Source organism: Echiichthys vipera (genome assembly GCF_963691815.1).
Source record: "Echiichthys vipera genome assembly, chromosome: 18".
In the NCBI taxonomy this organism is placed as follows: domain Eukaryota; kingdom Metazoa; phylum Chordata; class Actinopteri; order Perciformes; family Trachinidae; genus Echiichthys; species Echiichthys vipera.
This window is the reverse complement of record NC_139843.1, coordinates 67,501-95,000: the sequence shown is the minus strand read 5'-3', so window position 1 is coordinate 95,000 and position 27,500 is coordinate 67,501. Positions and strand designations below refer to the sequence as shown.

General features: G+C 47.3%; 1 protein-coding gene across 1 annotated transcript in view; it reads right to left on the bottom strand.

The window, feature by feature from the left end:
• Positions 1-21,717, bottom strand: part of jakmip3 (Janus kinase and microtubule interacting protein 3) — a gene marked incomplete at both ends in the record, with an annotated part of 49,124 nt that extends 27,407 nt beyond the window's left edge. Inside the window, 9 exons of the mRNA XM_083933441.1 lie at positions 1,504-1,575; positions 1,698-1,733; positions 1,957-2,094; positions 12,138-12,284; positions 12,413-12,526; positions 15,379-15,579; positions 18,562-18,801; positions 21,273-21,515; positions 21,583-21,717. Coding sequence (XP_083789567.1) covers positions 1,504-1,575; positions 1,698-1,733; positions 1,957-2,094; positions 12,138-12,284; positions 12,413-12,526; positions 15,379-15,579; positions 18,562-18,801; positions 21,273-21,515; positions 21,583-21,717 — 1,326 coding nt within the window. The remainder of the gene's footprint in view (positions 1-1,503; positions 1,576-1,697; positions 1,734-1,956; positions 2,095-12,137; positions 12,285-12,412; positions 12,527-15,378; positions 15,580-18,561; positions 18,802-21,272; positions 21,516-21,582) is intronic.
• Positions 21,718-27,500: the final 5,783 nt, after the last annotated feature.

Below are 27,500 nucleotides of genomic sequence, written 5' to 3'. Positions count from 1 at the left end.
GTCTGTCACTTAAAGGTCTGTCACTTAAAGGTCTCACCCTGCAGGCTCTGAAGGTCTGTCACTTAAAGGTCTGTCACTTAAAGGTCTCACCCTGCAGGCTCTGAAGGTCTGTCACTTAAAGGTCTCACCCTGCAGGCTCTGAAGGTCTGTCACTTAAAGGTCTCACCCTGCAGGCTCTGAAGGTCTGTCACTTAAAGGTCTGTCACTTAAAGGTCTCACCCTGCAGGTTCTGAAGGTCTGTCACTTAAAGGTCTGTCACTTAAAGGTCTCACCCTGCAGGCTCTGAAGGTCTGTCACTTAAAGGTCTGTCACTTAAAGGTCTCACCCTGCAGGCTCTGAAGGTCTGTCACTTAAAGGTCTCACCCTGCAGGCTCTGAAGGTCTGTCACTTAAAGGTCTGTCACTTAAAGGTCTCACCCTGCAGGCTCTGAAGGTGTGTCACTTAAAGGTCTGTCACTTAAAGGTCTCACCCTGCAGGCTCTGAAGGTCTGTCACTTAAAGGTCTGTCACTTAAAGGTCTCACCCTGCAGGCTCTGAAGGTGTGTCACTTAAAGGTCTGTCACTTAAAGGTCTCACCCTGCAGGCTCTGAAGGTCTGTCACTTAAAGGTCTCACCCTGCAGGCTCTGAAGGTCTGTCACTTAAAGGTCTCACCCTGCAGGCTCTGAAGGTGTGTCACTTAAAGGTCTGTCACTTAAAGGTCTCACCCTGCAGGCTCTGAAGGTCTGTCACTTAAAGGTCTGTCACTTAAAGGTCTCACCCTGCAGGCTCTGAAGGTGTGTCACTTAAAGGTCTGTCACTTAAAGGTCTCACCCTGCAGGCTCTGAAGGTCTGTCACTTAAAGGTCTCACCCTGCAGGCTCTGAAGGTCTGTCACTTAAAGGTCTCACCCTGCAGGCTCTGAAGGTCTGTCACTTAAAGGTCTGTCACTTAAAGGTCTCACCCTGCAGGCTCTGAAGGTGTGTCACTTAAAGGTCTGTCACTTTAAGGTCTCACCCTGCAGGCTCTGAAGGTGTGTCACTTAAAGGTCTGTCACTTAAAGGTCTCACCCTGCAGGCTCTGAAGGTGTGTCACTTAAAGGTCTGTCACTTAAAGGTCTCACCCTGCAGGCTCTGAAGGTCTGTCACTTAAAGGTCTCACCCTGCAGGCTCTGAAGGTCTGTCACTTAAAGGTCTCACCCTGCAGGCTCTGAAGGTGTGTCACTTAAAGGTCTGTTAAAGGTCTGTCACTTAAAGGTCTCACCCTGCAGGCTCTGAAGGTCTGTCACTTAAAGGTCTCACCCTGCAGGCTCTGAAGGTCTGTCACTTAAAGGTCTGTCACTTAAAGGTCTCACCCTGCAGGCTCTGAAGGTCTGTCACTTAAAGGTCTGTCACTTAAAGGTCTCACCCTGCAGGCTCTGAAGGTGTGTCACTTAAAGGTCTGTCACTTAAAGGTCTCACCCTGCAGGCTCTGAAGGTCTGTCACTTAAAGGTCTGTCACTTAAAGGTCTGTCACTTAAAGGTCTCACCCTGCAGGCTCTGAAGGTCCTCTTCCTCCTGACTGAGTCTTGACGTCTGTGTCTCAGTAACACGTCTCGCTCCTGCAGCAGGAACGACATTAATGTAATAATTATTATTATAACAACAACAACATTATTGTTATTATTATTGTTATTATTATTAATAATAAAATAATAATAATAATAATAACAGAGATACTCACGATGGCGCTCTTCACGTACCCGGCCGTCTCCAGAGCCTGAACACAAACACATGGATTTGAATCATCAGGTTAAATAAGATGATTTTACAGTTTATCATTATTATTATTGTTATTATTATTATTATTATTGTTGTTATTATTATTAATATTATTATAAATGAATAAAATATATAATATAACGTCAGTATTAATAAAAGTATTAATATTATTAATATTATTATGATAATAATAATATTAATGATAGTAAACGTGCTCGTGCCTTGGACAGGTCGTCGATGACGTGCTGCTGCTCCAGAACCTGTAACCGTAGAAACTCCATCTCCCTCTCGTCCTGGCTGTAACCATGGTAACTGGTGGAGTGACTGCGGTCCAGGTCGTTCAACGAGCTCGGCCTCCTCTGTGGACAAACAGCCGTTACCATGGCAACTGATGCTCCGCCCGCTGTAAACAACCTCACTCCTGTGATCACAACATAAACAACCTCACTCCTGTGATTACAACATAAACAACCTCACTCCTGTGATTACAACATAAACAACCTCACTCCTGTGATCACAACATAAACAACCTCACTCCTGTGATCACAACATAAACAACCTCACTCCTGTGATTACAACATAAACAACCTCACTCCTGTGATCACAACATAAACAACCTCACTCCTGTGATCACAACATAAACAACCTCACTCCTGTGATCACAACATAAACAACCTCACTCCTGTGATCACAACATAAACAACCTCACTCCTGTGATAACAACATAAACAACCTCACTCCTGTGATCACACAACATAAACAACCTCACTCCTGTGATCACAACATAAACAACCTCACTCCTGTGATTACAACATAAACAACCTCACTCCTGTGATCACAACATAAACAACCTCACTCCTGTGATCACAACATAAACAACCTCACTCCTGTGATTACAACATAAACAACCTCACTCCTGTGATTACACAACATAAACAACCTCACTCCTGTGATTACAACATAAACAACCTCACTCCTGTGATAACAACATAAACAACCTCACTCCTGTGATTACACAACATAAACAACCTCACTCCTGTGATTACAACATAAACAACCTCACTCCTGTGATTACAACATAAACAACCTCACTCCTGTGATAACAACATAAACAACCTCACTCCTGTGATTACAACAACATAAACAACCTCACTCCTGTGATTAGAACATAAACAACCTCACTCCTGTGATCACAACATAAACAACCTCACTCCTGTGATTACAACATAAACAACCTCACTCCTGTGATCACAACATAAACAACCTCACTCCTGTGATTACACAACATAAACAACCTCACTCCTGTGATCACAACATAAACAACCTCACTCCTGTGATTACAACATAAACAACCTCACTCCTGTGATTACAACATAAACAACCTCACTCCTGTGATCACAACATAAACAACCTCACTCCTGTGATTACACAACATAAACAACCTCACTCCTGTGATCACAACATAAACAACCTCACTCCTGTGATTACAACATAAACAACCTCACTCCTGTGATTACAACATAAACAACCTCACTCCTGTGATCACAACATAAACAACCTCACTCCTGTGATCACAACATAAACAACCTCACTCCTGTGATCACAACATAAACAACCTCACTCCTGTGATTACAACATAAACAACCTTACTCCTGTGATTACAACATAAACAACCTCACTCCTGTGATTACAACATAAACAACCTTACTCCTGTGATTACAACATAAACAACCTCACTCCTGTGATTACACAACATAAACAACCTCACTCCTGTGATCACAACATAAACAACCTCACTCCTGTGATTACACAACATAAACAACCTCACTCCTGTGATTACACAACATAAACAACCTCACTCCTGTGATCACAACATAAACAACCTCACTCCTGTGATTACAACATAAACAACCTCACTCCTGTGATTACAACATAAACAACCTCACTCCTGTGATTACAACATAAACAACCTCACTCCTGTGATCACAACATAAACAACCTCACTCCTGTGATTACACAACATAAACAAACTCACTCCTGTGATTACAACATAAACAACCTCACTCCTGTGATTACAACATAAACAACCTCACTCCTGTGATTACAACATAAACAACCTCACTCCTGTGATTACACAACATAAACAACCTCACTCCTGTGATTACAACATAAACAACCTCACTCCTGTGATCACACAACATAAACAACCTCACTCCTGTGATTACACAACATAAACAACCTCACTCCTGTGATTACAACATAAACAACCTCACTCCTGTGATTACAACATAAACAACCTCACTCCTGTGATCACACAACATAAACAACCTCACTCCTGTGATTACAACATAAACAACCTCACTCCTGTGATTACACAACATAAACAACCTCACTCCTGTGATTACACAACATAAACAACCTCACTCCTGTGATCACACAACATAAACAACCTCACTCCTGTGATTACACAACATAAACAACCTCACTCCTGTGATTACAACATAAACAACCTCACTCCTGTGATTACACAACATAAACAACCTCACTCCTGTGATTACAACATAAACAACCTCACTCCTGTGATCACAACATAAACAACCTCACTCCTGTGATTACAACATAAACAACCTCACTCCTGTGATTACAACATAAACAACCTCACTCCTGTGATTACAACATAAACAACCTCACTCCTGTGATTACAACATAAACAACCTCACTCCTGTGATCACAACATAAACAACCTCACTCCTGTGATTACAACATAAACAACCTCACTCCTGTGATTACAACATAAACAACCTCACTCCTGTGATTACACAACATAAACAACCTCACTCCTATGATTACACAACATAAACAACCTCACTCCTGTGATCACAACATAAACAACCTCACTCCTGTGATTACAACATAAACAACCTCACTCCTGTGATTACACAACATAAACAACCTCACTCCTGTGATCACAACATAAACAACCTCACTCCTGTGATTACAACATAAACAACCTCACTCCTGTGATTACAACATAAACAACCTCACTCCTGTGATCACAACATAAACAACCTCACTCCTGTGATCACAACATAAACAACCTCACTCCTGTGATTACACAACATAAACAACCTCACTCCTGTGATCACAACATAAACAACCTCACTCCTGTGATTACACAACATAAACAACCTCACTCCTGTGATTACAACATAAACAACCTCACTCCTGTGATTACAACATAAACAACCTCACTCCTGTGATAACAACATAAACAACCTCACTCCTGTGATTACAACATAAACAACCTCACTCCTGTGATTACAACATAAACAACCTCACTCCTGTGATTACAACATAAACAACCTCACTCCTGTGATCACACAACATAAACAACCTCACTCCTGTGATCACAACATAAACAACCTCACTCCTGTGATTACACAACATAAACAACCTCACTCCTGTGATCACAACATAAACAACCTCACTCCTGTGATTACAACATAAACAACCTCACTCCTGTGATTACAACATAAACAACCTCACTCCTGTGAAACAACCTCACTCCTGTGATTACAACATAAACAACCTCACTCCTGTGATCACACAACATAAACAACCTCACTCCTGTGATCACAACATAAACAACCTCACTCCTGTGATTACAACATAAACAACCTCACTCCTGTGATCACAACATAAACAACCTCACTCCTGTGATTACAACATAAACAACCTCACTCCTGTGATTACAACATAAACAACCTCACTCCTGTGATCACAACATAAACAACCTCACTCCTGTGATTACACAACATAAACAACCTCACTCCTGTGATTACAACATAAACAACCTCACTCCTGTGATCACAACATAAACAACCTCACTCCTGTGATTACAACATAAACAACCTCACTCCTGGGATTACAACATAAACAACCTCACTCCTGTGATCACAACATAAACAACCTCACTCCTGTGATTACAACATAAACAACCTCACTCCTGTGATCACAACATAAACAACCTCACTCCTGTGATTACACAACATAAACAACCTCACTCCTGTGATCACAACATAAACAACCTCACTCCTGTGATTACAACAACATAAACAACCTCACTCCTGTGATTACAACATAAACAACCTCACTCCTGTGATTACACAACATAAACAACCTCACTCCTGTGATCACAACATAAACAACCTCACTCCTGTGATTACAACATAAACAACCTCACTCCTGTGATTACAACATAAACAACCTCACTCCTGTGATTACAACATAAACAACCTCACTCCTGTGATTACAACATAAACAACCTCACTCCTGTGATTACAACATAAACAACCTCACTCCTGTGATCACAACATAAACAACCTCACTCCTGTGATTACAACATAAACAACCTCACTCCTGTGATTAGAACATAAACAACCTCACTCCTGTGATCACAACATAAACAACCTCACTCCTGTGATCACAACATAAACAACCTCACTCCTGTGATCACAACATAAACAACCTCACTCCTGTGATTACAACATAAACAACCTCACTCCTGTGATCACAACATAAACAACCTCACTCCTGTGATCACAACATAAACAACCTCACTCCTGTGATCACAACATAAACAACCTCACTCCTGTGATTACAACATAAACAACCTCACTCCTGTGATTACAACATAAACAACCTCACTCCTGTGATTACAACATAAACAACCTCACTCCTGTGATTACACAACATAAACAACCTCACTCCTGTGATCACAACATAAACAACCTCACTCCTGTGATCACAACATAAACAACCTCACTCCTGTGATTACACAACATAAACAACCTCACTCCTGTGATCACAACATAAACAACCTCACTCCTGTGATCACAACATAAACAACCTCACTCCTGTGATTACACAACATAAACAACCTCACTCCTGTGATTACAACATAAACAACCTCACTCCTGTGATCACAACATAAACAACCTCACTCCTGTGATTACACAACATAAACAACCTCACTCCTGTGATCACAACATAAACAACCTCACTCCTGTGATTACAACATAAACAACCTCACTCCTGTGATCACAACATAAACAACCTCACTCCTGTGATTACAACATAAACAACCTCACTCCTGTGATCACAACATAAACAACCTCACTCCTGTGATTACACAACATAAACAACCTCACTCCTGTGATTACAACATAAACAACCTCACTCCTGTGATTACACAACATAAACAACCTCACTCCTGTGATTACAACATAAACAACCTCACTCCTGTGATTACAACATAAACAACCTCACTCCTGTGATCACAACATAAACAACCTCACTCCTGTGATTACAACATAAACAACCTCACTCCTGTGATCACAACATAAACAACCTCACTCCTGTGATCACAACATAAACAACCTCACTCCTGTGATTACAACATAAACAACCTCACTCCTGTGATTAGAACATAAACAACCTCACTCCTGTGATCACAACATAAACAACCTCACTCCTGTGATTACACAACATAAACAACCTCACTCCTGTGATTACACAACATAAACAACCTCACTCCTGTGATTACAACATAAACAACCTCACTCCTGTGATTACAACATAAACAACCTCACTCCTGTGATCACAACATAAACAACCTCACTCCTGTGATCACAACATAAACAACCTCACTCCTGTGATCACAACATAAACAACCTCACTCCTGTGATTACAACATAAACAACCTCACTCCTGTGATTACAACATAAACAACCTCACTCCTGTGATCACAACATAAACAACCTCACTCCTGTGATCACAACATAAACAACCTCACTCCTGTGATCACAACATAAACAACCTCACTCCTGTGATTACAACATAAACAACCTCACTCCTGTGATCACAACATAAACAACCTCACTCCTGTGATTACAACATAAACAACCTCACTCCTGTGATTACAACATAAACAACCTCACTCCTGTGATTACAACATAAACAACCTCACTCCTGTGATTACACAACATAAACAACCTCACTCCTGTGATCACAACATAAACAACCTCACTCCTGTGATTACAACATAAACAACCTCACTCCTGTGATCACAACATAAACAACCTCACTCCTGTGATCACAACATAAACAACCTCACTCCTGTGATTACAACATAAACAACCTCACTCCTGTGATTACAACATAAACAACCTCACTCCTGTGATTACAACATAAACAACCTCACTCCTGTGATTACACAACATAAACAACCTCACTCCTGTGATTACAACATAAACAACCTCACTCCTGTGATTAGAACATAAACAACCTCACTCCTGTGATCACAACATAAACAACCTCACTCCTGTGATTACAACATAAACAACCTAACTCCTGTGATCACAACATAAACAACCTCACTCATGTGATTACACAACATAAACAACCTCACTCCTGTGATCACAACATAAACAACCTCACTCCTGTGATTACAACATAAACAACCTCACTCCTGTGATTACAACATAAACAACCTCACTCCTGTGATTACACAACATAAACAACCTCACTCCTGTGATCACAACATAAACAACCTCACTCCTGTGATTACAACATAAACAACCTCACTCCTGTGATTACAACATAAACAACCTCACTCCTGTGATTACACAACATAAACAACCTCACTCCTGTGATCACAACATAAACAACCTCACTCCTGTGATTACACAACATAAAAAACCTCACTCCTGTGATTACAACATAAACAACCTCACTCCTGTGATCACAACATAAACAACCTCACTCCTGTGATCACAACATAAACAACCTCACTCCTGTGATCACAATATAAACAACCTCACTCCTGTGATCACAACATAAACAACCTCACTCCTGTGATTACAACATAAACAACCTCACTTCTGTGATTACAACATAAACAACCTCACTCCTGTGATTACACAACATAAACAACCTCACTCCTGTGATTACAACATAAACAACCTCACTCCTGTGATCACACAACATAAACAACCTCACTCCTGTGATTACACAACATAAAAAACCTCACTCCTGTGATCACACAACATAAACAACCTCACTCCTGTGATTACAACATAAACAACCTCACTCCTGTGATCACAACATAAACAACCTCACTCCTGTGATTACAACATAAACAACCTCACTCCTGTGATTACAACATAAACAACCTCACTCCTGTGATTACACAACATAAACAACCTCACTCCTGTGATCACAACATAAACAACCTCACTCCTGTGATCACAACATAAACAACCTCACTCCTGTGATTACAACATAAACAACCTCACTACTGTGATTACAACATAAACAACCTCACTCCTGTGATTACACAACATAAACAACCTCACTCCTGTGATTACAACATAAACAACCTCACTCCTGTGATCACAACATAAACAACCTCACTCCTGTGATTACACAACATAAACAACCTCAGTCCTGTGATCACAACATAAACAACCTCACTCCTGTGATCACAACATAAACAACCTCACTCCTGTGATTACAACATAAACAACCTCACTCCTGTGATTACAACATAAACAACCTCAGTCCTGTGATTACAACATAAACAACCTCACTCCTGTGATCACAACATAAACAACCTCACTCCTGTGATCACAACATAAACAACCTCACTCCTGTGATTACAACATAAACAACCTCACTCCTGTGATTACAACATAAACAACCTCACTCCTGTGATTACAACATAAACAACCTCACTCCTGTGATTACAACATAAACAACCTCAGTCCTGTGATTACAACATAAACAACCTCACTCCTGTGATCACAACATAAACAACCTCACTCCTGTGATTACAACATAAACAACCTCACTCCTGTGATTACAACATAAACAACCTCACTCCTGTGATTACAACATAAACAACCTCACTCCTGTGATCACAACATAAACAACCTCACTCCTGTGATTACAATATAAACAACCTCACTCCTGTGATCACAACATAAACAACCTCACTCCTGTGATCACAACATAAACAACCTCACTCCTGTGATCACAACATAAACAACCTCACTCCTGTGATTACAACATAAACAACCTCACTCCTGTGATTACAACATAAACAACCTCACTCCTGTGATTACAACATAAACAACCTCACTCCTGTGATTACAACATAAACAACCTCACTCCTGTGATTACACAACATAAACAACCTCACTCCTGTGATCACAACATAAACAACCTCACTCCTGTGATCACACAACATAAACAACCTCACTCCTGTGATTACACAACATAAACAACCTCACTCCTGTGATCACAACATAAACAACCTCACTCCTGTGATTACAACATAAACAACCTCACTCCTGTGATTACAACATAAACAACCTCACTCCTGTGATCACACAACATAAACAACCTCACTCCTGTGATTACAACATAAACAACCTCACTCCTGTGATTACAACATAAACAACCTCACTCCTGTGATTACAACATAAACAACCTCACTCCTGTGATTACAACATAAACAACCTCACTCCTGTGATCACAACATAAACAACCTCACTCCTGTGATTACACAACATAAACAACCTCACTCCTGTGATCACAACATAAACAACCTCACTCCTGTGATCACAACATAAACAACCTCACTCCTGTGATCACAACATAAACAACCTCACTCCTGTGATCACAACATAAACAACCTCACTCCTGTGATCACAACATAAACAACCTCACTCCTGTGATCACAACATAAACAACCTCACTCCTGTGATCACAACATAAACAACCTCACTCCTGTGATTACAACATAAACAACCTCACTCCTGTGATTACACAACATAAACAACCTCACTCCTGTGATCACAACATAAACAACCTCACTCCTGTGATTACAACATAAACAACCTCACTCCTGTGATTACAACATAAACAACCTCACTCCTGTGATTACAACATAAACAACCTCACTCCTGTGATTACAACATAAACAACCTCACTCCTGTGATTACAACATAAACAACCTCACTCCTGTGATTACAACATAAACAACCTCACTCCTGTGATCACAACATAAACAACCTCACTCCTGTGATCACACAACATAAACAACCTCACTCCTGTGATCACAACATAAACAACCTCACTCCTGTGATCACACAACATAAACAACCTCACTCCTGTGATCACACAACATAAACAACCTCACTCCTGTGATTACAACATAAACAACCTCACTCCTGTGATTACACAACATAAACAACCTCACTCCTGTGATCACACAACATAAACAACCTCACTCCTGTGATCACACAACATAAACAACCTCACTCCTGTGATCACAACATAAACAACCTCACTCCTGTGATCACAACATAAACAACCTCACTCCTGTGATTACAACATAAACAACCTCACTCCTGTGATCACAACATAAACAACCTCACTCCTGTGATCACAACATAAACAACCTCACTCCTATGATCACAACATAAACAACCTCACTCCTGTGATTACAACATAAACAACCTCACTCCTGTGATTACAACATAAACAACCTCACTCCTGTGATTACAACATAAACAACCTCACTCCTGTGATTACAACATAAACAACCTCACTCCTGTGATTACAACATAAACAACCTCACTCCTGTGATTACGACGGTCGCACCAACGACATTTCAACCTTTGTTGCCTCTAAACTTCAGAACTCTGACTCGGCAGATTTGAGGACATGTTCATCAGTTGTTTGTATGTTAATATGATCGGAACCAAAAGGCTCTGAGGTCGTCATGTGACCCAGGTCTGGTCCTCCTGAGCGGAGTCACGTCCTTCACTGATTGGTTTAAAGGACACAGAACGTCCTCCTGAGCGGAGTCACGTCCTTCACTGATTGGTTTAAAGGACACAGAACGTCCTCTGAGCGGAGTCACGTCCCTTCACTGATTGGTTTAGAGGACACAGAACGTCCTCCTGAGCGGAGTCACGTCCCTTCACTGATTGGTTTAGAGGACACAGAACGTCCTCTGACCGGAGTCACGTCCTTCACTGATTGGTTTAAAGGACACAGAACGTCCTCTGAGCGGAGTCACGTCCCTTCACTGATTGGTTTAAAGGACACAGAACGTCCTCTGAGCGGAGTCACGTCCTTCACTGATTGGTTTAAAGGACACAGAACGTCCTCCTGTCCGTACAGTTCAGACTACAGTCTACAGTACCCTGACTACAGGTTCCACCTGGATTCATCTGGTCCTGGACGGGACCCGTCCTTCTGGTCTGACTGGGACTTTGTTCGTCAATGTGTTGTCAAGGTACAGGAGTACGGGGTCAGGCGTTACCATAGTTACCATCTCCATGTTCTCCTGGGTGACGAACCGCAGCTTGTTATCGAGGCGGCGCAATGAGAGCGCCAGCTCCTCGTTCTTCCGGCTCAGACGTTTGTTTTTGTCCAGAAGAGGAAGAAACTGACTCTCCGTCTCTCTGAGACGCTTCAGCTGAAGACGGAAATACGGAAAACACACAAACACACAAACACACAAACAAACACAAATATGTAAACATAACACAAATAGGAAATACAGCCAGAGAAGGTTGGACCCTGCTCAGGTTCATGTTTGTTTACCAGCTCGTTGCGTTCTTCAGACAGCAGCGCGTTTCGGTCCTCCAACTTCCTGACGACGGAGCTGAGCTCAGCAATTTTTAACTGAAACCTGCGAGTGTCCCGTTCCTCCTGAGACTGCACACACACACACACACACACACACACACACACACACACACACACACACACACACACACACACACACACACACACACACACACACACACACACACACACACACACACACACACACACACACACACACACACACACACACACACACACACACACACACACACACACACACACACACGTTTCAGTAAACACAAAGTCACTCATCTCATCTCCAGCCTCTGATCCTGGATCAGGTCTCAGGGGCAGCAGCTCCAGCCTCTGATCCTGGATCAGGTCTCAGGGGCAGCAGCTCCAGCCTCTGGTCCTGGATCAGGTCTCGGGGGCAGCAGCTCCAGCCTCTGATCCTGGATCAGGTCTCAGGGGCAGCAGCTCCAGCCTCTGGTCCTGGATCAGGTCTCAGGGGCAGCAGCTCCAGCCTCTGATCCTGGATCAGGTCTCAGGGGCAGCAGCTCCAGCCTCTGATCCTGGATCAGGTCTCAGGGGCAGCAGCTCCAGCCTCTGATCCTGGATCAGGTCTCAGGGGCAGCAGCTCCAGCCTCTGATCCTGGATCAGGTCTCAGGGGCAGCAGCTCCAGCAGGGGACCCCAAACGTCCCTTTCCCGGGCCACATTAACCAGCTCTAACTGGGGGATCCTGAGGCGTTCCCAGGCCAGTGTGGAGATCTAATCTCTCCACCTGGTCCTGGGTCTTCCCCGAGGCCTCCTCCCAGCTGGACGTGCCTGGAACACCTCCCTAGGGAGGCGCCCAGGGTTCATCCAGACCAGATGATCCTGAACCACCTCAACTGGCTCCTTTCAACACAAAGGAGCAGCGGCTCTACTCCGAGTTCCTCACGGATGCTGAACTTCTCCCCCTCTCTCTAAGGGAGACTCCAGACCCCCTCCTGAGGAAACACACTTCACACGCTTGGACCTGGACCTGGTTCTTTGGGTCCTGACCTGGACCTGGTTCTTTGGGTCCTGACCCAGCTTTCATGACCACAGGTGAGGGTAGGAACCAGGACTGAGGGTAGATCCAGAGCTTTTCCTTCCTCAGCTCTCTGTTCATCACAACGGTGCGGTAGAGCGACTGCAGCTCCGCCCCCGCTGCTCCAATTCTGTCCGACTCGTCCTCCAGTCGGACAGCTTCCCTGACCACCGGGGTCCACCACGGTGTTCGAGGGTCCCCGCCCCTTGAGGCATCTGAGACCTTGAGGCCACAGCTCACCGCTGCAGCTTCAGCAGTGGAAGCTTTGAACATCTCCCACTCCGGTTCGATGCCCCCAACCTCCACAGGGACGCCAGAAAAGCTCCTCCGGAGGTGTGAGTTGAAGATCTCTGGGACGGACGGTCCCAGTTCACCCGCACTACTGGTTTGGGTTTACCCGGTCTGTCCAGAACCTTCCCCATCCTCTGACCCACTCATCCCCAGATGGTGATCAGCTGACAGCTCTGCCCCTCTCTTCACCCGAGGGTCCAAAACATCCGGCCTCAGATCAGATGAGACTATCACAGACTGGATCCTGGACCTTTGGCCTAGTGTGCTCTGGAACCAGGTCCACTTCTGAGCCTCCTTCTGTTCCAACATGGTGTTTGTTAAAGAGGATCCAGGACCAGCACACAAGTCTAACACCAGACGCTGGGGTTTAGATCAGGGAGGCCGTTCCTCCCAATCAGCCTCTCCAGGTGTCTCCGGATCCCCCCCCCCCCACACCACACCACACCACCACCCGAAGGCATAAGGAGGCAGAACTCTCATCCACCAGGGTAAACACCAACACAGGGTTTGAGTCTCCCCACATATGCACGGCGCCTCACACCCTGGGAAACTCCAGAGAAGAATAGGGTCCAACCCCCATCCAGGAGTAATGTTCCAGAACCAAGATAGTGCGTGGAGGTGAGACTAAAGACTAAAAGACTTTTCTGACTCTACAGGTGGTGAGAACCAGCGGACAGTGAGTAGGGGACCGTGGGACACTGAGGACCAGTGGACAGTGAGTAGGGGACCGTGGGACACTGAGAACCAGCGGACAGTGAGTAGGGGACCGTGGGACACTGAGAACCAGTGGACAGTGAGTAGGGGACTGTGGGACACTGAGAACCAGTGGACAGTGAGTAGGGGACTGTGGGACACTGAGGACCAGTGGACAGTGAGTAGGGGACCGTGGGACACTGAGAACCAGTGGACAGTGAGTAGGGGACTGTGGGACACTGAGAACCAGTGGACAGTGAGTAGGGGACTGTGGGACACTGAGGACCAGTGGACAGTGAGTAGGGGACCGTGGGACACTGAGAACCAGTGGACAGTGAGTAGGGGACTGTGGGACACTGAGAACCAGTGGACAGTGAGTAGGGGACTGTGGGACACTGAGGACCAGTGGACAGTGAGTAGGGGACTGTGGGACACTGAGAACCAGTGGACAGTGAGTAGGGGACTGTGGGACACTGAGAACCAGTGGACAGTGAGTAGGGGACCGTGGGACACTGAGAACCAGTGGACAGTGAGTAGGGGACTGTGGGACACTGAGGACCAGTGGACAGTGAGTAGGGGACCGTGGGACACTGAGGACCAGTGGACAGTGAGTAGGGGACCGTGGGACACTGAGAACCAGTGGACAGTGAGTAGGGGACCGTGGGACACTGAGAACCAGTGGACAGTGGGTAGGGGACTGTGGGACACTGAGGACCAGTGGACAGTGAGTAGGGGACTGTGGGACACTGAGGACCAGTGGATGTTTGGATGGTGCCATGGTCATGTGTTTGATGATGTCATGCTAAAGGGGGTGGAGCCTGAAGTGGGTGAATGTTGTGGTTACACTGTGACATGAGGATAAGTCAGTTCATGCAGAACGAGCAGGAAGAGGCGGAGCTTACAGTGTGAGGAGCAGTGTTAGGGGCGGGGTTAAGGGCGTGGATGGGGTGGTTTAGTCCCACCCTCTGAGCATCTCTCAGGGCTGCGATCTGCTGCTCTGCAGCCTGAGTCTGCAGCTGGAGACGATGGGCATGTCCCGCCTGCAGCCCCAAGGCTTTGTCCAAAACACTGACCGCTCGGTCCTTCAGCTTTATCTCATCCATCTGCACACAGACAGGTTAGAGACAGGGGAGAGACAGACAGGTTAGAGACAGGGGAGAGACAGACAGGATAGAGACAGGGGAGAGACAGACAGGGTAGAGACAGGGGAGAGAAAGACAGGTTAGAGACAGGGGAGAGACAGACAGGTTAGAGACAGGGTAGAGACAGACAGGTTAGAGACAGGGGAGAGACAGACAGGTTAGAGACAGGGGAGAGACAGACAGGATAGAGACAGGGGAGAGACAGACAGGGTAGAGACAGGGGAGAGACAGACAGGATAGAGACAGGGGAGAGACAGACAGGGTAGAGACAGGGGAGAGACAGACAGGTTAGAGACAGGGTAGAGACAGACAGGTTAGAGACAGGGGAGAGACAGACAGGTTAGAGACAGGGGAGAGACAGACAGGTTAGAGACAGGGTAGAGACAGACAGGTTAGAGACAGGGGACAGACAGACAGGTTAGAGACAGGGGAGAGACAGACAGGTTAGAGACAGGGGAGAGACAGACAGGTTAGAGACAGGGGAGAGACAGACAGGTTAGAGACAGGGGAGAGACAGACAGGTTAGAGACAGGGTAGAGACAGACAGGTTAGAGACAGGGTAGAGACAGACAGGTTAGAGACAGGGGACAGACAGACAGGTTAGAGACAGGGGAGAGACAGACAGGTTAGAGACAGGGGAGAGACAGACAGGTTAGAGACAGGGGAGAGACAGACAGGTTAGAGACAGGGGAGAGACAGACAGGTTAGAGACAGGGGAGAGACAGACAGGTTAGAGACAGGGTAGAGACAGACAGGTTAGAGACAGGGGACAGACAGACAGGTTAGAGACAGGGGAGAGACAGACAGGTTAGAGACAGGGGAGAGACAGACAGGTTAGAGACAGGGGAGAGACAGACAGGTTAGAGACAGGGTAGAGACAGACAGGTTAGAGACAGGGGAGAGACAGACAGGTTAGAGACAGGGGACAGACAGACAGGTTAGAGACAGGGGAGAGACAGACAGGTTAGAGACAGGGGAGAGACAGACAGGGTAGAGACAGGGGAGAGACAGACAGGTTAGAGACAGGGGAGAGACAGACAGGGTAGAGACAGACAGGAGAGACGGACGGGTTAAAGATGGACAGGTGGAGACAGACTGGATGGAGGAGCTAAGGAACTCAGAGACTCAAAATGATGTAAAACTGCAGCCTTTTATTGATTCGATCCAAAAACAAACCCTCACATTTTCACCAGTCCTGATAATTCTGCCACGTTCAGTGAGTTTCGGAGGACGATGAGTCTCAGGCCGGGATTGTCTCCGGTCCCAACGATCCCAGAATAAAAATGTCCAAAATTGACTCGAAAGACACATTCATAGAAATAATCTCCCTTTTCTCTTCACTTCACCGTCTCACTCTCAGACCTGAAGCTCCTGGTTTTATCCCGGGCACACTCAGGTCTATTCACGTCCACACCGAGGTGCATTTTCCTGTAACCACAAAACTTCAGTCTGGTTTTGGCCGAACATCCACAGCAGCCAGCGTTATCGAGGCCTGAAAACGGGATCTTTGGAAACCAGGTCCCAGAGTGGGAAGATTTTAAAACGCTCCCCATGACGTTGTGGTGAAACCAGTGCTGCTGCGTGAGAGGACAGAGACGGAACTGGACTCTGAGCCACATGCATGGGACTGAATGAGGTCCAGAACAGATTAAGGATCCAGGACCAGGACCAGGACCAGGACCAGGACCAGAACCACAGCCACATGCTTGGGAGTGAATGAGGCCCAGCCCAGATGTCTCCCTTTTCCCTGATGCTCTGAATAAGGAGCTAAACTGCTCTAGGCTCTGTTTCTAAATCCAGTTCTAAGAAGCTGTGAAAAGTCTCTAAATGTAGTGAGAAAGTGGCTCCTGGGAGTGCTTTGGGACGGGGAAGGGGCTCCCAGTAGCCCCCTCTGCTCAGTGAGGACACTAACTGCAGAGTGAAGGGGCTCCCAGTAGCCCCCTCTGCTCAGTGAGGACACTAACTGCAGAGTGAAGGGGCTCCCAGCAGCCCCCTCTGCTCAGTGAGGACACTAACTGCAGAGTGAAGGGGCTCCCAGCAGCCCCCTCTGCTCAGTGAGGACACTAACTGCAGAGTGAAGGGGCTCCCAGCAGCCCCCTCTGCTCAGTGAGGACACTAACTGCAGAGTGAAGGGGCTCCCAGCAGCACCCTCTGCTCAGTGAGGACACTAACTGCAGAGTGAAGGGGCTCCCAGCAGCCCCCTCTGCTCAGTGAGGACACTAACTGCAGAGTGAAGGAGCTCCCAGCAGCCCCCTCTGCTCAGTGAGGACACTAACTGCAGAGTGAAGGAGCTCCCAGCAGCCCCCTCTGCTCAGTGAGGACACTAACTGCAGAGTGAAGGGGCTCCCAGCAGCCCCCTCTGCTCAGTGAGGACACTAACTGCAGAGTGAAGGGGCTCCCAGCAGCCCCCTCTGCTCAGTGAGGACACTAACTGCAGAGTGATGGGGCTCCCAGCAGCCCCCTCTGCTCAGTGAGGACACTAACTGCAGAGTGAAGGGGCTCCCAGCGTTTCCCCGTCTCTTCTTCTCCGTTGTTGGTGTGTTTCTGTGGCAGTTACAGCGCCACCTCCAGGCCTGGCATGGGTACTACAGCGTTAGGAGGCGCTGACCCTGGTTTCCTGTGGACGCAGATCTTTCTTGATTCGAGGCCCTGTCAACTTTTGTAAGAGCAACGGAAAAAAAAAGGTTGCTTTCCATCGTGTGGACGTGCTTTTAAAATTTTGTGTGATTATATTTTCTTTGTTCCTGCAGCAGCTGCTGTGACTCTGGAGCTCCTTCAGTCAGGATGAACTCAGTACAGGTGGAGGTGTGCTCACAACGGTGACATCATCGGATGTCATGGCAGGTATCAGACATGGACACTCCCTAGGAAAAAGACAGAGTCGTCCCTGGGAACATGTCAGAGGTGTGTGTAAACAGTTGTGTTGTGCATGGTGACTCATACCAGTCGGCGGATCTCCCTCTCGCAGTCTCTCTTGGTCCGATTTAGCTCCTCCTGGTGTTGGTGATGAGCTGATCGCAGTTCGGCTGCTCTGGCCTGGCAGGCCTGCTGAGCCGATGTCAGAGCATCCTCTGCGTTCCTCTTAGCTCCTTTCAGCTCCTGAGCCTCCTGCTGGAGGCGACAACGCTCCGCCTCCCAGCTCCTCCTCGCCTCCTCCACCTCTGCCAGCAGGGCGCTCCTCACCTGAGCAACAAGAACACAGACAGTGTTAAAGAGAGCGGACAGAGAGAGGAAACTTCACACCTGATGAGTCTAATCACCCTTCACACCTGGAGTAAGACAAGAAGATGAGTTAAATTTGGGGCCAACCACTCGCACTGCAGGGCAGGACCAAGCTGGGTACTTTAGCGTGCTGACCCTGGCTGGGTGAAGGGGCTGGGGACATGTCCTCTCTGCTCGGTAAAGAGCTGGAGGTGGTGCAGTACAAACTAATTGGGCTCACCTCTACACAAAGCATCACCTGTAGAACCAAGGTCCTGGTTAGAGCTGGGTCAATCACAGTGGAGACAGCTGAGTGGAGTCTTAATATGAGACACCAAATCCAAGCATGAGGTGGTTCATAGGTGCACTTGGTCTAAGGACAGACATGGACTCTGATCTCAGGTCTGAGGACGGGTCAGAGTGGACAGTAATGTGGTCTCTGTATCAAACTGTGGGGATTTTGAACTATGCTATGGATTCAGAACTGGATCTCTTTCCAGTCCCCAGCTGTGGTCCTGGTCTCTGAGACAGTGTATCCAAGCATCTGGAAAGAGTTTCCGACACCTCCTTAACCTCAGAGAGTGAGGACAAGGAGGTGTAAGCCCTCAGAGAGGACAAGGAGGTTTATTTCCTCATAGAGGACATGGAGGGGTAAGTCCTCGGTGAAGACAAGGAGGTTTATTTCCTCAGAGAGGACAAGGAGGTGGAAGTCCTTAGAGAGGACAAGGAGGAGTAAGTCCTTAGAGAGGACAAGGAGGTGTAAGTCCTTAGAGAGGACAAGGAGGTGTAAGTCCTTAGAGAGGACAAGGAGGTGGAAGTCCTTAGAGAGGACAAGGAGGTGGAAGTCCTCAGGGGGACAAGCAGGGGTAAGTCCTTAGAGAGGACAAGGAAGTGTAAGTCCTCAGAGAAGACAAGGAGGGGTAAGTCCTTAGAGAAGACAAGGAGGGGTAAGTCCTTAGAGAAGACAAGGAGGGGTAAGTCCTTAGAGAGGACAAGGAGGTGGAAGTTCTCAGAGAGGACAAGGAGTTTTTCTCCTCAGAGAGGACAAGGAGGGGTAAGTCCTCAGAGAAGACAAGGAAGGGTAAGTCCTCAGAGAAGACAAGGAAGGGTAAGTCCTCAGAGAAGACAAGGAAGGGTAAGTCCTCAGAGAAGACAAGGAGGGGTAAGTCCTTAGAGAAGACAAGGAGGGGTAAGTCTTTAGAGAGGACAAGGAGGTGGAAGTTCTCAGAGAGGACAAGGAGGTGGAAGTTCTCAGAGAGGACAAGGAGGTGGAAGTTCTCAGAGAGGACAAGGAGTTTTTTTCCTCAGAGAGGACAAGGAGGGGTAAGTCCGCAAAGAAGACAAGGAGGTGTAAGTCCTCAGAGAGGACAAGGAAGGGTAAGTCCTCAGAGAAGACAAGGAGGGGCAAGTCCTCAGAGAAGACAAGGAGGGGTAAGTCCTCAGAGAAGACAAGGAAGGGTAAGTCCTCAGAGAAGACAAGGAGGGGGAAGTCCTTAGAGAAGACAAGGAGGGGTAAGTCCTCAGAGACGACAAGGAGGGGTAAGTCCTCAGAGAAGACAAGGAAGGGTAAGTCCTCAGAGAAGACAAGGAGGGGTAAGTCTTTAGAGAGGACAAGGAGGTGGAAGTTCTCAGAGAAGACAAGGAGGGGTAAGTCCTTAGAGAGGACAAGGAAGTGGAAGTTCTCAGAGAAGACAAGGAGGGGTAAGTCTTTAGAGAGGACAAGGAGGGGTAAGTCCTCAGAGAAGACAAGGAGGGGTAAGTCCCCAGAGAGGACAAGGAGGGGTAAGTCCTCAGAGAAGACAAGGAGGGGTAAGTCCTCATAGAAGACAAGGAGGGGTAAGTCCTCAGAGAAGACAAGGAGGTGTAAGTCCTCAGAGAAGACAAGGAGGGGTAAGTCCTCAGAGAAGACAAGGAGGTGTAAGTCCCCAGAGAGGACAAGGAGGTGTAAGTCCTCAGAGAAGACAAGGAGGGGTAAGTCTTTAGAGAGGACAAGGAAGTGGAAGTTCTCAGAGAGGACAAGGAGGGGTAAGTCCTTAGAGAGGACAAGGACAATCCACTTGAGACAGAAAGACAGACGGACAGACAGAGAGGCAGACAGACAGAGAGACAGACAGACAGATGGACAGACAGACAGACAGACAGGCAGACAGACAGACAGACAGATGGACAGACAGACAGACAGACGAACAGAGAGACAGATGGACAGATGGACAGACGGACAGACAGACGGACAGAGTGACGGACAGAGTGACAGACAGACAGACAGAGAAACAGACGGACAGACAGACGGACAGAGTGACAGATTGACAGATGGACAGACAGACAGACAGACAGACAGACTGACAGATGGACAGACAGACAGACGGACAGAGAGACAGACAGACGGACAGAGAGACAGATTGACAGACGGACAGACAGACAGACAGAAAGACAGACGGACGGACATCGATCACCTTGTCAGTGGATCCGTCCCGTAGCGTCAGCACCAGTCCGTTGAGACGTTGGATCTCTCCGTCTTTGATCTTGATGACTCTCATCAGCTCCATCTCGTGTTGCCGTAGTAACGTCTCCCGGGTAATGGCGAGCTCCTTCTGCTTCTCCTCGTGGAGTTTGGTCTTCAGCTCCGTCACGGCGACCGTCGCCCGGTGATGCTCCGCCTTCAGCTCCTGGCTCTTGTCCCTCTCCAGACGGCTGACCTGCGGGCACACGCTCATTCAGCACGGCAACAGTAGCAGCGGTTACTCAGGGATGTGTAGTCTTTACTTTGTTCTTCTCGTGTTGGAGTTCTATCTGGATGTCCATCAGTTTGGCTCTCAGCTCCTCATTGGCTGCTTGAAGAGTTGCCATGGCGTCAGGTCGCTCGCCCTTTCCACGCCCCCCCGCTCCTCTCTTTGACATCACCACCACCTGCAGGCTCCGCCCCCGATGAGCTGTCCGTCAATCTGACCTGTTAAAACACACACACACACACACACACACACACACACACACACACACACACACACACACACACACACACACACACACACACACACACACACACACACACACACACACACACACACACACACACACACACACACACACACACACACACACACACACACACACACACACACACACACACACACACACAGTCAGTGTGTCCTTTCCTTTAGACCTTTTCATCGGACAGCTGTTCCTCTGTAACTTCCTGTCAGCTGGTCATTCACATACACTGCAACAGGAAGTGAACCAGGACTGTTTTGGAGTGTTTATGTTTACACATTTCAAAGGTCTGTTGTGAACGTCCTAACTAGCTGCACGCGATGCAGCACGATGGGACACAACGTGATACGGCGCTCAGCCTCTATGCTCCTCCTGTCCAACGTGTCAAAAGTGCCGTGATGGTAAAGGAGTCGTCGGTCTGATGCCTCATCACTAAATCTTAAAGAGGTGAAGTGAAGGCGGCGCTGCGTGGAGGCGGGTCTCCAGGGAGCTGAAGGTCTGTGGGAAGCAACTATGAGACCATTAATGTTGTGTCACTTTGAAGAGACGGTGGAAGAAAAGTGTGGTAGCTACAACAACACCTACACCGCGTCCTACAGCACGCCAGCGTCAGACTGTCTCATCGTGCAGGACGCCGTCTGTCCACGCTGCAGCCGTTAACATCCTGTTTGATTATGTGACGACACGTAAACGAACCACGGAGCGAACAGCTGAGCACTCACACCGGAGACAGCAACAGCAGGTGGACTGTTAGTGTCCAGGTGAGAGACCAGACCTCCACGCAGCGCCCACCCCCCACACACACACACACACACACACACACACACACACACACACACACACACACACACACACACACACACACACACACACACACACACACACACACACACACACACACACACACACACACACACACACACACACACACACACACACACACACACACACACACACACACACACTTCAGGCCTAACTGAACATACACATGAAAAGATGGAGATCACTCACCGTCCAATAGGAAGCCTTGGACATTGCATTGCTGTGTGTTTGTGTGTGTGTGTGTGTGTGTGTGTGTGTAGGTTAGCTTCCTGTCCTGAGCATGCTAACCAGCTAGCTTTACTGCAGCTCACTGTGAGTCAGTGTGTGTGTGTGTGTGAGAGAGAGAGAGAGAGAGAGAGAGAGGGAGTGTGTGCAGCAGCAGCCTCACTCCACCTGTCTGTCTGTCTGTCTGTCTGTTAGCAGTTAGCAGTTAGCTCCTGTCAGTGTGTTTGTGTGTCGGTGCTGTTAGCATCTCTGCAGCCTCTGCTGGCGTCCTCTTCCTCCTCCTCCTCCTCCTCCTCCTCCCAGCATCCTTCAGTGAGGCAGAGCAGAGATCTGTCTCCCTCTGCTGGACGCAGCAGCACAGCACCAACAAACACAATAATATATGATAATAATATATATAATCTAACATTTATGTGAATGAGCGGATCATTTCTGCTTCGTTTCTGTTGAACATTTGTTAGTTTCTTGTTTCAAACTTGATTTAATTCTCGTCTTTAGATCCAGACTGAGCTCCAGTGACAGTGAAGACCTGAGGCCGTGTTTACATCACTGATGCATCAATAAACTCTTTATTTTAATATTATTCTATTACAATCAGGTCTGCAGACCATCACCAGGGCCGGCCCTCCGCTCAGGACTAAACCAGTCCAGAGTGCAGGGTCACTGCAGACCCCTCACACCTGACCCTGAGACCCTGACCCACCCCTGGGGGGCGTCACAGAGAAGGACTTTAATAATCAGGGGGATGTGTCGCACCTGTCGGACAGAGACGTGCCCTGGCTGCAGGTGTGTCTCAGGCCGACACAGAGACTTTAATAATCAGGGGGATGTGTCGCACCTGTCGGACAGAGACGTGCCCTGGCTGCAGGTGTGTCTCAGGTCGACACAGTGAAGGACTTTAAGAATCAGGGGGATGTGTCGCACCTGTCGGACAGAGACGTGCCCTGACGGCAGGTTCAGGCTCTTCTGGAACAAACATTCAGGAACAAGGATCATAAATAACATGGAAACACTGACGCCACTACAACATGCTCCACTGGTTTCAGTCTTCTGTGATAATAAGTTATGGTAAATTATGATAAATGATGATTATCATCTGTCACGGACTGAACTCAGCATGAAGTCTCCTCAGCTGTGCTTGTTTCTACTGTTCTGTTGTATTAACGGTCTTAACACATACGTCATATTCATATTACTATAAATATTATTATAGTTACTGTTACTGGCTTTGGCTGCATCTCTGGAAGTGTGTCTGTCTGTCTCTGTCCATCTGTCCGTCTCTTCTCTCTCTCTCTCCTTCTCTCTCTCTCTCCGGTGCAGACAGATGTCCGTCTCTTCTCTCTCCTCTCTCTCTCCCTGGTGCAGACAGATGTCCGTCTCTTCTCTCTCTCTCTCTCTCCTTCTCTTCCTCTCTCCGGTGCAGACAGATGTCTGTCCTCTCTCCTCTCTCTCTCTCCGGTGCAGACAAATGTCCGTCTCTTCTCTCTCTCTCTCTTTCTCTCTCTCTCTCCAGTGCAGACAGATGTCCGTCTCTTCTTTCTCTCTCTCTCCTTCTCTCTCCTGTGCAGACAGATGTCCGTCTCTTCTCTCTCTCTCTCTCTCTCTCCGGTGCAGACAGATGTCCGTCTCTTCTCTCTCTCTTCCTCTCTCCGGTGCAGACAGATGTCCGTCTCTTTTCTCTCTCTCCTTCTCTCCCTCTCTCCAGTGTAGACAGATGTCCGTCTTTTCTCTCTCTCTCTCTCCTTCTCTTCCTCTCTCCGGTGCAGACAGATGTCCGTCTCTTTTCTCTCTCTCCTTCTCTTCTTCTCTCCGGTGCAGACAGATGTCCGTCCTCCACAGAGCTGGGTCTGTCTGACGTTCCTGTCTGTTATAGTGAAGGTTGTCGTTGCCACGGTGACTCTACAGAGGAATTGTTGGGTCTATGTAAATCATGAATAAGTCACAGAGTTTGGTCTTTACCTGCTCTGTAAAGTGTCCTGAGATCACTGCTGTTAGGATTCGACACTATAAATAAAATTGTATTGAATTAAATATCACCGTTGTTACGGTAACACACAGGGTGTGTGTTTACGTCCTGCTCCTCCTGTAGCGACCTCACAAACACATTTATCATAACCCACCATCTTTAATCCACAGGTGCTTTGGTTTGGACTCAGTCCTGAACCTCGAGGTCCCGTCTCTACGACAGCAGAGCGCCACGACCCGGAGCGCTGAAGGGTGACGCCAGCACGTCCTGACAGAACACGTGTGTGTGATGAGTCGGGACGAGGACGGTTGGATGATTGAATCAGTCAAAGAGGATCAAATAAAGTTTGTTCTTACGACTCTGCATCTTTTCAGACGTCACCAGCAGCATCAGTGTGTTTGACTCTGTTTGACTCTGTGTCACAGAACTCACGCAGGAGGTTTTCATCATGTAAGGAACAATAACCCGACCCGTGGACATGAACAGCCGACTCCTGTGTGATCGAACTCTGTCATCAGTCAGCTGATGGAGAAAACAGAGTCAGTGTGGCCCGTCTCACAGTGGCCTTCACTGTCCTCTGCTTCCTCCTGAGGGAGCGTATTAAACGCTGCTTTGTATCATCGTCAGGAGTGCAGCTGCAAACGTCTCTACAGTCATGATGTGTGTGTTCGTCTGACGTGGCTTTAAATACATCCAGTCTATATGTAAATGATTTATATGCAAATTTAAATCCTACAACTCAGCTGTGTGAAATCAGCCTCGTCCAATCACATTGTTCACAGTTTATAACACACACACACACACACACACACACACACACACACACACACACACACACACACACACACACACACACACACACACACACACACACACACACACACACACACACACACACACACACACACACACACACACACACACACACACACACACACACACACACACACACACACACACACACACACACACACACACACACACACACACACACACACACACACACACACACACACACACACACAGAGTGCTCTGTCATCACGTTTGTTTGTTATTTGCATAAAAACAATGAAACACGCTGCAGTTTCTTTATCTGAGGAGCTGCTCAGCGTGATTCTGGATCGACTGCTGCAGTTCATTAAAGTCCTGACGCGTCTCCTCAGTTAAGACGGTCCAACTACCGGAGCCTCGAGGACAAACACAATGTCCACAGTCTGGAGGGAATCCTGAGGTTCTCCTGCAGCTCTGGTGAATCACGAGGCCCCTCAGCATCTATGAGTTCCTTTAAAACCGTGGAGAAGATGGAAAAACATCAGTCTGAACCTAAAAAAGGCCTCCATGTCCCACAATGTCCAAGCAACATCGGCCTCTACAGCGAAGGAGTCCTTGAACATCAAGTGCTCTTAAGTAAGACTCCAGAGACAAGACCACCGGTAACGCTGCACGCTCCTCTTCACTGAGCGAGGTGGACACGAACCAACGCTGTGCAGCTTCATCAGCCCTGAGAGACATCGAGGGCCAAGTCCAGCAGCGAAGTCTAGATTATAAATGTGTGGATGTTGTATCTGAGACAAAGACACGGCTCAGACTGCCTGAAAACACGGCATTACTGGGAAATAGGACGTTATGCCAAAGAGATGAACGGCCAAGAATGATGAGCGAGAGTAGGAGGACATTGGTTGGAAAACAGGAAGTTGATCACGGGCCTGAACAGGAAGGACTGGGGTGGAGAGCTGGTCCGAGGTGAAGTCACACCAAAACAGGAATGATGTTTGTTACAACAGGCTGACATCATCAACACTGACGTCATGGGTGTTATAAGAGTTCATGTTCATGTCAACTGGGTGAAATCCTTGAAAACATCTCAGAGTTTGTTTTTTCCCCCTTTGTTTTTCCCCCTTTGATAAAGTTGTTACTTAAAGTTAGTCACATTTAGTCAGTTACATCAGTCAAGAGGAGGCTGCAGCGCCACAGCGAGGGAAGCTGGTGGTCGAGGGGATGTGCCGATTGGAGGAGAAGACAGGAAGTGCAATCTCTTGCTCTACAAGGGCGATGGATGAGGTGGTGTGGGGAGAAACATCCGCTAGAGGGATCTTGGGAAATTGAAGCCAGCTAAGTTAGCATAAACACCAGAGCTACAAAAGACGTGCTTCATCAAAGAATCTCCATCAGGGGTTCAGGGAGGACCGAGCCTGTGCCCTTCAACCTACTCCAGCTACCCAAACACATCATGACACAAGGCCGCCACATGGCGCCACCATCAGGGCCTCGAGAGGCCTTGTCCCTGAGAGCAGCCGAGTCCCTTAATGCAACAACATCCGTCGCAGAAGCACAGGGAAGGCAAACGGGACACCTACGCCCCGGGGCAGAAGATGCTGCTACGTATCAGTCAGCGTCCAGATTTAGGACCAACAACAACACCAACAACACCAACAACACCAACACCAACAACAACAACAGCAACACCAACAACAACAGCAACAACAACACCACCACCAACAACAACAACAACGACACAAACGACACCACCAACAACAACAGCAACAACAACACCACCAACACCAACAACAACAACAACACCACCACCAACAACAACAACAGCAACAACAGCAGCAACACCAACAGCACCAACAACAACACTAACAACAACAACAACAACAACAACAGCAGCACCAACAAC